At 39.9% G+C, this 13153-nt stretch overlaps 1 protein-coding gene across 3 annotated transcripts in view; it reads left to right on the forward strand.

Moving 5' to 3' along the window:
- Window positions 1-13153, forward strand: part of Stk32a (serine/threonine kinase 32A) — a 110631-nt gene that overhangs the window by 72356 nt on the left and 25122 nt on the right. For all 3 annotated transcript variants that reach the window (XM_039097002.2, NM_001191894.1, XM_063277491.1), the window contains one exon: window positions 10259-10296. In XM_039097002.2, coding sequence (XP_038952930.1) covers window positions 10259-10296 — 38 coding nt within the window. The remainder of the gene's footprint in view (window positions 1-10258; window positions 10297-13153) is intronic.

Genomic DNA, 13153 nt, shown 5'->3' on the forward strand with positions numbered 1-13153 from the left:
AGATGGACTAGGGAGTTGTGTTGTTTTAGACTGTGTGGGGTTAGCACAAGATCCTGGGCACATCTTTCCTCCCTGTTTCTAACTGATTCTCTTACCTGCTCAGATCAGCAGGACACATCAGTCTCACCTGTAGTCTAAATTTCACTGTGTTTGTTGGTATTTGTTCCAAAAGAAAAGGCTGCAGATGCTGGGGATTGGGAATCTCAGAAAGTGTGACAAAGGGCTTCAGGAGGGTTTGGAGCTGCTGTGTTGGGTGCTTTGGTGAGTTCTGAGTAATCATTACATGCCTTAGAATTGGGTCTTGCTAGAAAATAATGCACAGACTGAGAGGTTTTATCTAGGAAGTGGGGGGAAAGAGTGGTCCAGATCTGTCACTGGTAAAGACACAGCCACCATTCTCTAAGACAACCCTGCAACCATGACATCATGCCTGAGCATAAAATAAATGCACCAGGCAAACCACAAAGATGTCTTCCTTTCTCTACTATGGTCAGAGATCAACCTTCCAGGTCAGTGATCAAAAGCGGAGCACAAAACCCAGCTCGTTGCAGAGCACATCGCAGCTGGCAGCCATGAAGCTGCTATGTGCATCCTCACACTCCCTGGATAAGCCAGAGAGGTAATTGCATTGTCAGTTGCATTAAAAACATGCAACAAACAAACAAACAAACAAACCAAGGCAGCAGTTAATGCAGGACCTGACCGGCCAGCCTGAGCTGCAGTTTTATAAGCGATATCACATCAGTGTTCTCTTTGTTGCAGCATCTGCCCAGACAGCTGTCCTTGGCCTCTGATGCTCACTATTCTACAGGCACTTCTATCTACTGCACCAGCATTGTTCTGATGCCTGGTTCTCTCCTTCTGTGACCCCACCATTTACCTGTCTGCAGTTCTAACACTGTATCCACTCAAGACAGGAGTCTGGATTTCCACAGCCAGTGTTCTAAGCGTGGCTCTATTCCACCCTTCATTACTGATGGGACCTCACTGTCTTTAAAGGTCAAAATGATAATGCTGTTTACCATCAGGTATTTGGTGGAGTGAGGGAGGAAGTAATTGAAATAATATGCGTAAAACATTTAGCATGATTTCAGGCAAATGATACATAATTGATACAGACATTTCATTATAACCTTGTATGCTTTATAGGACAGTAAAACAAAACAGCTTAGGGCATGGACCAGCTGGCTGTATTCTGTGACTTGTTTCCCAAACAAGGCATGTGCTTGATATACAAATCCTGTCATCCCCAGGCTGGTGGTCAGTCTGCTCTGGAAAGACAGATGTTTTTCCTAGCTTTGTCGTCTTCTTAATTCTCTTGGCATCTGGAGAGTTAATTTGCTTCATTTTCCAACTACAAGTTTATTCTTCCTTCTGCTGGAGAAGGGTGTCTTCGGTTCTGGAGTTGCAGTACGGCAAATTACTTTTTCTTTCTAACTGAATTGTCTTCTCCAGCACCCAATTGTTTTATACTGGTTCCTCTATTATTAATGGGCCTCGTTCCCTTCATTCCCTCTTACTTCTAGGCACATTCCACTCACCCAGGCCGGAAGCATTTCTTTACTTTAACCCTATGGAGTTGAAAGTCCACTGTGGTCTCAGTGGCTATGTGAGTTGGCCAGGCCCCTGATGGTCTGTTGGCTGACATTTATGGGTTTCCACCAGAGTGAATCTGAATTGAAGGTGATAATGGTAACAAGTAGGGTGTTGCCCTGGGGTAAGCCCTACAGGACAATCTTCCCTGGGCAAGTATTAATTTCAGAGATTGTAATTCTTAAAAGTCTCATCATTGGCATCATTGTGTGCTGACATATGCCTCAAGCTGGGGTGTCTATGATCCCCACTGCTGGGGACCTGTGTCATCAAGATGGATACATCTCATCTTCAAGGAGAACAGATTTTTTTCTATACAGTAAGAAATTGAAAACATTTTTTAAAAAAATAGTCTTAGATGTATATGTAGGTCTAGTTTTCATTGCTAAAATAAAATATTTGTAGCTGGGTACTTATAAAGAAATGGGTTTTATTTGTTTTAAACTCTTAGGGACTGAAAGGCTGAGCACCATAGCACTGCAAGGCTCCTGTGGCTGGGCAGATATCTCGTGGCAGATGGCACCACAAAGGCAGGCATGCACAGAGTGGGAGAAACCACACTGTGACATGGAGAACTGAAGCTAAGGGCAGCTAGCTTTTCACTAGGCAATCCCTTTTCAAGATCAACATATCTTAAACTGAATTCAGACATCTGATCTTTAGCAATGCCTCTTAAAGGGTAATATGTGTATGACTTCCAAATGCACAGTAGGAAAATATGACCAAAATTTTGACAATATACTTATTGTAGGCCAACTTGAGTGAAATCCCACCCCTCTCTCACTTAGGGGAAGTAAGAAATGAAGATCCCAAATGTAAATCAGATTTGCTTCAGTGTGTAGAGATGGCTCAAGCTCTATCCAGTCTCTTCTGCAAATATTGGATCAGCAATGCCGTTCTTTGAGCAGCCCACTTTTCACCTATCTAAATGAGATGACAGCTAGAGCTCAGAGCTGTTCTGAAGCATTAAAGATACTCTTTTATCAGATGTTTCTTATACAGCTGCCCTGGCAGAGACAGTAAGGACAACAGTTGGAAATGGCATCATTGCTTGGAAGGTAGAACAGCTCCAGAAAGTTTTGGTGATTGTCCCCACATATCCCTTCTGTGTTCATGTCAGAAACTGCTAATTAATCATGACCCTCATTGCCTATGGAAGATTCCTTACTAACATAGGCAGAAACTACCAATTCAGTTGATCTTGAGGGAGCCTCTCTATCATCCTTCTTAAAATAGTTAAGGTAGTAATTGGGGGTGGGGGAGTATGATATAAGTCCCTCTTCTTCGATTTACAGACTGGGTGATTGTGAGAACATCCATAGATTATTGACTGGCAATCTGCTTTGCTGATTTAATTAGGGGATGAGTCAGGAACAAAAACTAACTGTTGGTGTTGGAGGGGGGTATCCTTTAGAGCAAGACTAGGTGAATCACACAAGATCAGTGTGCAGACTTTGGAGGTCAGGCTGGCCTCTCTGTCCTATTCCTCACTTAAATGTATCTGCTAGCCAGGCCCTTTCAAGCCTTTGTGACAGCTGTGACACAGCCTAAGCTTTCATCTTGATTCTCACTGTCACTGGAAATGTGAGACTGTGAAGAGACTCTTCTCTTTTCCTTGAACTTAATGCTTCCGCTAATTTTCCAAACAATCTCTACTGAAGTTTAATGTGTTTTCCACAGAGGGTCCTTCAGCATCTGCTCCCTCCTGCCCTCTTGCCACTCTACTGAAGAAACAAATCTTTCTTGGGTGAAGATAGCCTAGGTGGTGGGGAGTTGGAGAAGCAGAGTTTCTAGAATAGGTGGCTAATGATGTAGGTTTTGTTTGCTATGAGGGTATGTAAGTTAAATTGTTAGGAACAATCGAGCAGAATAGTCTGCTGAATTGGACATTCAGACTATAGAATAAGCCATGTAAGAAAGGGAAGGTTTTGGAGGATGGGTAACCTGATGGGAAAAGAAATTCAAGTTGTTTAAGGCATGCAGAATGGCACTTGCATGGATCCTTGCAACAAATAGATATGTTCTCTTAGCCTATCAGCAATGTGTTTGTTGGAATGCTGGGATGAAAACTACAAAGTATTGTGAGCCTCAAATAGTCATTTATACCTAAAAGGAATATTAAATATGTTCAACACATTTACTCAACATTGGAAATATTTGCTGTGGTACTTACTAAGAGCCCACAATTCCCTCATCCAAACCTCTGCAAATGGTTTTTGTAACTCATCTTCCCTGGAGCAAACAATAAGAGATACTGGAGATGAGCAGATGCAACAGTTGATCAGACAAAGATTAAGGGCAGACACTTGCCAGGCAGTGTAGACTTTATTACTTACCCCAGCTTTGTTACAGAGATCAGAGCATTTGTGCAGATAATGAAGGGGCAGGTGTCTTAGCTTAAATTACAGGACTGAGAGTATGTATGAAGCAAGGAAGAGAGCTAGGATTAGAAGTAAAGTTTACTAAGTGAAACCTTAGAGCAGAGTGTCTGGGCACAGTCTGCTCCAGGAAACTTTGTACCCTGCTTCCTGTTTCAACATGTAGTGTGTTTATAAGTTCGGCTCTCATCCTACTATCTTATGCTTTTAATATAGGTATAATTTGGGGATCACTAGCTTTTGTGTGACTCTCTAAATCTTATATAATATACACATGTGTATATTCTATAAGACATATCAATTAAATTATTATTATTATTATTATTTATTACTACATCTTAATACCTTGGAGATAACCAAGCTGGAGGATGTGCTATACAACAGAAACAAAAACCAATCCAAACCGGTTGCCTAGACAGAAATTGAGATGCTGGAGATATTGATTTGTATACAATGAGTTTCTTGTTCCCCATTTTCACACACCCTGTGTGGGATTGCTGGGTGAGCAACTTGAGTCCAGGGTAGGTACAGTGAAGGGATGTAATTAGCCTATTAAACTCTGCTAATATCTTGTAAAGTCACTCAAGTGAGAAGGGCAGATATATCAGTTCCACTTGGACCCTGCCACAGGGAGTATTGGGTTTCTTCCCTACTATTTATAGTCCTTGAAGGTAGAAACAACTGCCTCGGTAAGATCCAGCTTTTGTTTGTTTGCTTGCTTGCTTGCTTGTTTTGTCAAACCAAAATGCAACAGATTCCATAAAATAAATATGTCCCTAGACTTGTGCTTTACAACTCTCCAAATTGAAAGGCCCTGTCTAAAGTCCTCTCACCCTCTCACTGCACAGAGCTCAGCTGATCCTCTCTCTGATGCATGCTCCGACACTTACTTTGCAGGTGGCGGAGAGTGAATGCAGTGTAATTGGCATCAAAGACCTATTGGGAGCTTTTGTATTTCTGTTTTGTGTTACAAAGTTTAGTACCAGGACTCACAGATAATTTTTATGACAAACGTCTACTTAAACACTTTACTGTGTTCTGGGCACTTTTATGAGCCTCAGTTTGTTTCAGCATTAAACAAGACACAAAATGTCTTTTCTCAGAGAACTTGCATCCTAGTAGAAGAGAGAGAAGTAATGACCACATCATCAGTGAAATGACTGGTGGTAATGATGTTTTACTCACAATATGATACGTTTACAATAGGGATGGGGGAGATGCACCATTATCTTCAACCATGGAAGTGGGCAGGGATCAGGACTGGAGGCATAAGGGGCTGTCTGGAAAGGTGGGATAAAGAGGCCAGGGAGCTGCACAAACCTGGCGTGTGGTGGAGTTTGATCTGCCTCTCTGTATATACAAAGCATCAACAAGTGTTGTCACTCTTACTCCTTATGGGTTGCAAGCCAGGGGGCCCAGGCAGGGAAGAAGGCACATGGACTGTAATACTCCTTGCCAGATGCTAAGAAGATAATGGATTTTCAGTAGAAAACAGAAAGAAAGAAAAAAATAGCACTGTAGTGGTGGGCAGAGAGGTGCTTTTTCAGTAGCAGATTGTTAATTCTGTTAACTAATTTATCTACCGATGGATTAAATGTATAAAACATGAAGCTGCATCATCTTAAGTGACAAAATACAGTGAACTCTTGAACATGGTTGACACCACATAACATATTCAGAACTTTCCCTTGGACTTGAACTGGGGCTCTGTACCCTTACTTGATAAACCCTTGTTCTCTGTCTACACAACTTACAGGAACTACTCTCATGTCCTCTGTTTATATGCGTTGGACTGATACACATATCCCATATAATTTGAATCATGCAACAATGGCCATTTTATGCCTGGTTTGTTTCACTCAACATAGTGTCTTCTAGACATTAGTGTGTTCATTGATCCTACAGCATCTGTAAGAGTTCCATTGCTTTTAAAAAACAGTACTCTATTGGAAAGATAAGCTATATTTTTTATTCATGTATTAATAGATACCTGGGTTGCTTTTGCCTTTTAGCTTTTGTGAATAACAACACTGTTGTGGATATGGGCACAGAAATCCCTGTGCAAATTCTTATTCAAGCTTTGGGATAAACACCTAAGAAATGAAGTTGCTGTATCATGGTTTCAAACATTATGTTCTGGGAGATTCCCATGTTACTTCCAGCAATTCTGTTCTAAAGGTAGACTCATCAGGAGTTGCTAAGCAATTGATGTTAGTAGTTCAAAAAAAAAAGCTTAAGAGTTGCTTCAAGATTTTTCACTGGAGATGGGAGAACTATGGGGTGATTTACTGGGCTAAGGAATTCTGGAATCACTTTGGTGTTGTGTGGGTGAGGATTATGGAGAAATAGTGAAGGTTCTGTTCAAAGAATTCTGTGTTTTCCATGGATCCTAAACAGATGATATCATCAGACAAGCAATTTTATGTACTTATCTGTAATTCCAGGGTAAAGACTAGAAATTGCGTCACGTGCATTATCATTTGGCATGTAAATAATATTTAAAATCATAAGACTAAATGCAGTCATTTAGTGGGATGTAGTTCTGCATAAAGCCCAATGTCTAGAGATCTGACCAAGAGGTACTAGCAAAGGAGACTGAGGAGGGAGCTCTGTGATAGAAGAAACCCAGTAAACTATGAGTTTTTCTAAGCCATGAAAATGAAGTGTGCTATCAGGGAAGGAGTGGTTAGCCCCCCCATCCCCCAATCCAAGAAGTGTAACAGCAACTCTATGATTATTGCATTTGGCACAGTGAGGGAAATCAATGTACCTGACAAGAGTAATTTCAAGAACCTGAGGAGATGGAAGTCTGGTTAGTAGCAGCTGCTGTTCCCAATTCCACCTGTCACCATTCAATCCAGAAGTGTCATCAAAAAAATGGGAGGTGGGTGGTTTGTAACATATTTCTATAGGGTAGAAGGAGTTAGCTTGAAATGCAAGGACATTTCCCAGGGCAAAGCATAAAAGGCAAGAAGACAGGAGTCCAACTCCCACAGAAGAGCTGATATGCCATAGCCAAAGGGAAGACAATGGTAAATCAAAAGACAGGTGGGTTCAGAAGTGAAGTGAAGTGACAAGCTATAGTCACCTGTTGAGAGGTAGCAAGACACAAGGGTGTGAAGGACTTGAGGAATGGTTGAAATGTGGAGACCTCAGAGTAGGCAAGAGTCACTGCATTTTCTGGCACACTGATGCTTAGTTGGAAGTAAACACTCAATATTATTTTCATCCTATTGTGAGTTGTGTAGGGTTCCTTCAGGTGAGCATAACTATCATTTTAGTCTCAAGTCTTTTGAATTACCTCACTGCTGATTTCTACAGTGGTCAGACTCACGTAAGTTCTCTCTCAATAGTGTGCAAGTTTCCTTCATATTTCCATGGTGCCCATTGATGGCTGTTGGGTTGGGGTGTTTTTTTTTTAATGAGCCTTTTAAATATGGCGGTTCTTCAGAATGACTGAAAGGACCCAGATTATTCTGCACAGACACAGAGTCTGATGGCTTAAGTCTGAACTGTGGCAGTATCCTCAGTGCTCCAAGCTTCTGAAGGGAACCTCAAACATATCCAGGTCTGTTAACAACTAAGTTAAAGCACTAAAGCAGACAGCTACAGTGAGACAATCATCTTAGGAAAAGTGACTTCTTATTCTGACTCAGTTTAGGGTACCAAAGTGTTGCCTGAGAAATGAAATAGAGTTAAAATTCAGAACTGGAAAACTCCACTTGTTCTAGCCAGAATTTTAATATAACTCTCCAAGTTTCTTTCTTCTCATGCACGCGAATAAGCCATTTTATCATACTGCAATTTTCCCTGTGCTGACTTAGAAGTTAACTCATTAGAGTTTGAAAAACTGTGTAGTTAGATTCTAAGCTTATATAATTCATTTTAATGCTTAAAATTCCACATTTTATTAGATTTCCTCACAGTCTTCCTTTGATGTTGTGATAAACATGCCCCTTTACTGTTCTGTACCTTTCTGGTCCAGTTCCTTCGCATCTTTTTACATCCTTCCTGGGGGAACAAGATTTCGTTTTCTCCCTGTTATCTGAGCACAGTGGCTCACTCTGGGTATATACCTAGAGAGGAAATAAACATAAAATTAAAGTAAAGATGTACATTCAGCCAATTGTTCATCACTCTGATTCTTCTCTATTATTTTCTAAGTTTCAAGATAGGTTCTGGGAAATTAGTGGACAAAAAAAAGTGAGAAAGTTCAAAGAGAATCAACTGGGATACTCAAAGACTTAATAGTAAATTCGCAAAATGTGAAATCTGTGGAGATTCATTTCTGACACAAACCCTAATAAATTCAGACAAAGAGACATTGATATTGGTCTTGCTACACTCAATAAGTTTTCCTTCCTGGGCCTCTTGCTTTCCTGGAAAACACTGATGTCAACTGGAAACAATCTGAAAATGGTGGAAAGTGCCTGATGCCTGGTTTACCTCAGGCTTGCCACTACACAAAGATTTCATGGTATACAGTAGCATGTGGCCTACATTGTTGGGTCCATGTTCCAGGGGGCTAAAATTTCCCCGAGTCTCCTGTAGTGACCACCACAGATTATGACTCTGTGTGATATCCAAGAAACCATCTCAGGCATCAAGGAGGTCTTGAGCCTACGTGTGATGAGGAGTTGCACGTAAGTGTGGCACATATTACAGGGGAGTCAAAGCCACATACAAATATTTGGTCTATCATTGGAAAGTCACTGAAGGTTTTTTACAGAACGTGAAATCTCTGATTCCCAGGGTGAATCTGCCATGTCTCAGTGAGGTGCAGAAAGGGTCTGATTCAGGCCAAAGAGCAACAAATGCAGTAGTGAGCAGGCAAGAGTTGGCAGGGAATGTGTTAGGGCATCCTACATGTGTGTACATGGCTGGAACAGAGAACCAGATAATGCAATGGCTTCTATGACATGCATGAGTTTGGACTTGACAATTCTTCACACAAAGGGTTTGGAGGCAGGTTTCCAATATTAAAAGAGTGCTTAGAAACAGAAACCTACAATTTGAAGTCCAACTCTACCATCTTTTGAGGAAATTGTACCCTGTAGTATAGAAAATCCTGCCACAGAGAAAGGTGATCCCTCTATGACCTAGAATGAATTTAGCAGGCTAAGGTGTATAAGGAAATTTCAGATTTTACACATTAAGCCTGAATGCTGGATATGGCATGTCATGAAGTCTATTTATAAGTAACTTTTCCTAAGCTTATTAATTTTGACAAGAAAAGATGTCCAGCCTTGATTTGTCAAAAACTAGGGTCACTTTTTATGCTGACAACATAAAAACCACTTGACCAAGCTGATAATGTGTTCCCAAGCCTGTTTCTGAATTTCTTTCCTAATGGCTTTTGTGAACCTAGACTGAAGCATTTTAATGGCACATTAGGGAAGGGTAGTGAAAAATCTCAACATAGAGAATTGTGGGTTCTTATAAATTATTGTGCTAGTCACTGACTGGGAGGACTGCTGGGGTAATTATGAGAATATCTAACACACTGCTGGCCATCCGTCTTCATATTTGTTATCAGCAAACACCTTTTATTGGAAGAGAGTGGTTTTGCCTTACCTTTCCTGTGTTTCTTTTTTATATTTTGTTTCTAAAAACAAAGAAAATTTAAAAATTTTATATTAATTAATTTATTTAAAGGTACACAATAAGAGGCTTTGATAAATAAACATGTGGAAATGAATTGAAATTGAAATAAATGTACATAATGAAATGAGTATTACTATCAAGCAAACTACCATTACCTTCTCATGCAATTACCTTTGAGTTGAGCATGTCAGAAATTGACCATCTTAGCAAATTTCCAATGCACAATGTAAATGCATATTAAGTAATCATCATGTTAAACACTAACACATTGATGATTGGTCTTTTTTAGTACCCCTAGTGCAATAATTAAGCAAGTAGCTGGGATTTCACAGGAAGATAATGACTAATATTATTCATGCTTCTTTATGTTGATGTAAATGTTTCGTAAATCCCTGTGGACCAATACTTTCATGCTATAGCAATTAAGAATCTTTATGAATGAGAGAAGCCCAGGTTCAGAGCCCAGTTCTTCTACTTATTGATGTGTGACCACGGCTGAATCCGTAGTTTCCTAACTGCCACAGTTAATGTTAACTCATAGATTCTGTGATAATGGGAGACAATGCTCAAACAGTATTTCAACCTGAAATGGAATCTATTGAGCATTTTGCTTTTATTATATTCATTTGGTTCTGTTTATCTTTTTATAAATAACTTTATCTTTTCCTTGTTTCCTCCCCCAGGGATATGAAACCAGACAATATTTTACTTGATGAACATGGTAAGTAAATCATTTGCTTGTAACCATCTCTATAACAGGTATACCACACACTGATTGCCCTAGCTTGATTCATTTGACATATATATGCACACATATTTCTGTAGACAGACTTCATCTGTGTGTGAGAGAGATGAGATAGGGAAACTTTACAACAATGGACTAATCCAATAATAGACTCTTGAATAGCATTGAACTGACATAATGAGAAAGTCATTTTCTTCCAGCACTGCATCTCTTCCAGAAAAATATTTGTTTGTTTCAGTACTAGTTTTTCTTAATATCTTTCATGGAAAGATAGTGCCTGTCTAAACATAAGAGCATTTGCCAGGTAATAGTATCTGCTGATTCACTGAGATGATTTTGTCCTTTCATGCCCTGTACTTTATGAAGGCAAATTCCTTCTTCATTTACATAAGAGCTATCAAGTCTTACATTCAACTTTTTTCAGTTAAGAATATAAATGATTGTAAAGAAAATATAATGTAATTATGCAAAAATAATGCAAAATGGTATTATGGGACCCAGATATAAAATTGATAGAAGAAAGTGGCAATAAACATGAAGAGGGTGGTGGATGCCGAGATTTCAAGAGCCCGTGTTAGATACCAGCTTTTGTCAACATGATGAAACACTCAGAGTCCTTTTTTTTAATGTGTAACACTTTTTTATTTTATGTGTGTTAGTGATTTGCCTGCATGAATGTCTGTGCACCATGTGTGTACACTGCCTGGTCATAGAAATGTCTGGAAATGGAGTTGCAGATTGCTATGAACCTCTTGTAGGTGTTGCTAGTTAGACCTGGGTCCTCTGGAAGAGCAGCAATTGCTTTTAACCACTTATATATCTCCCCAGTTCTCCTCTCAATGCTTTATAATGTGTGTTTGGATTTATTTGTACTGCATCAAGGAATACTGTACGGTGTACAGCTTCCTTGGTGTCCATGGGAGAGTGCTTCTGATGGGCATGTTGGCAATAAGTGTTTCCAGGTTCAGGGCAATGTACTAAGATAATTGAAAAAGTCGACACAGATGGAAAAACATTTTTATTTATAGACATTAGAGGATACACTGCAAAGGAGCAGTAGCCTGCTGGAGTTACAATGTCCAAGAGCCCCAGTTATTGTTTGAGTGTTATTTTTTTATGGGGCCCAGAGGAAAGAGTTTGTTGCTAGGAGTAGGGTATTTCTGTTTTGTTTGATAGGCTTGAGTGATGTTGTATGCCCTTGTTTAGTGTGAATGTCCTTTCCCACAATGCATCTGATTTTAATAATATGCATGCCCAATTTTACAAAGCATAAGATAGTATATAGAAGACTTTATCTAAAAGTTCACTTGGAGGATACATTTATCATAATTTCTGTGAATCCCAAACCAATTGGGGGTAAATGGCCAATGTTTCTGCCTTCCTCATTTCTTGTTATGTCTTAAAACATGTTCAAATAGAAGTGAGTATTGCTATGTGACCACCAAGGAGCAACTCACTTCATTGTTTGAAGCAGGTATACATGCAGATCAATGAAGGTGGGGATCCTGGGTTACTAGATGCATTGTTAGAAAAGCAATCTGTCTGGTTCAAGCCATGTGGAGTCCCAGGTTGTTCAGCTCCCATACCTGATTCAACAGTGGTGGTGTCATCCTTGTTCTGTGTTGGAGATCTTCTGCAAAGCAAAGCTAAACCTGCGAAGATGCTTACTTATTCCACTTATTCAATAAACAGGATTGTGATTAAAAATGAAACTCCAAGTACTATTTATTCCTTATCATTTATTTGCCAACGTGAATTGATCTTTTCCCAGACCTGCCTTAGCTCAGAGAGCTAGGAAACACCCTTGCGCATGGCCCCTGATCTCCAAGGACAAAGTTGTTACTTATTTATGGTCTGTCTGAAGAGATTTTCCCCCCATTTCCTTCCAATGTCTTATTTCTTTAACTTTATAGCTTCTGACATTTTGGAACACATTTCTAAGCTTCAGAAATGTGAGCAATGTTGAGACTTAGCATGAAGGTGACCTTCATGAGAACACCAGCTCTTCATGCCTTCTATGGGAGGCATGATCCTCCCAGGCCTGCTTTAAATACACTCTATGAATCTTCATAACTGAGGAGAAGAGCAGCTTACATAGTCTCCCCCCTTTTTTGTGATTTAAACAAAAAGCAACTTTACCACAAAGATTTCTGGGAAACATGGCTGGCCAAGCAGAATGAGGCGTTGGTGTGTTTCTTACCTTTCTTGACAGACAGCTGCCCTTAGGCAAGAATTCCTGTCACTTCATCATTTGTAAAGGCTCCAAGTAGAGACTCCTTACCCATGGAAGGAAGCATTTTCCATTCCGTCTTTAATCTTGGTTCTTAGAACATGCTTCATCCTGTTGTCCTTCATTTTATTTCCTTCTCCTCATTATTTTTTCTTAGAAAGTGGTGATTATAGATTAGGAAGAAAATGAGTGAGTCAATTAATCTTTGAGTTTGAACCCACAGAGAGCCTACCCTTGGGGAAAACTGATTATAGTGTTGTATAAAGTATGCATGCAGAACCAGATTGCTTTAAAACCCAATTGACTACTCACTGGCTCTCAGAGTTTAGTGATGTTGCCTTAAACAGTCTCTGTGCTTTTGACTCTTTGGAAAACAAGGACATTTACATCGTGGGATCATTACAAACATTGACAGAACAATGGTGATACCAATACTTCAATAGCAACCATAACAAAAGGAAGAAAATAAATCCTCTTAGAACCTATTGGAAGCATGACTTCCATTGTGGGGCAGTGGAAGATACCCTGGTTCCCAGCTGAGGAGATTTGAATCCCTAGACCCTGAAAGGGACGGTAGGAGCTTCACCTAACTTCCAGAAAGCC

The sequence above is a fragment of the Rattus norvegicus genome, chromosome 18, assembly GCF_036323735.1.
Source record: "Rattus norvegicus strain BN/NHsdMcwi chromosome 18, GRCr8, whole genome shotgun sequence".
NCBI classification, from domain to species: Eukaryota; Metazoa; Chordata; class Mammalia; order Rodentia; family Muridae; genus Rattus; species Rattus norvegicus.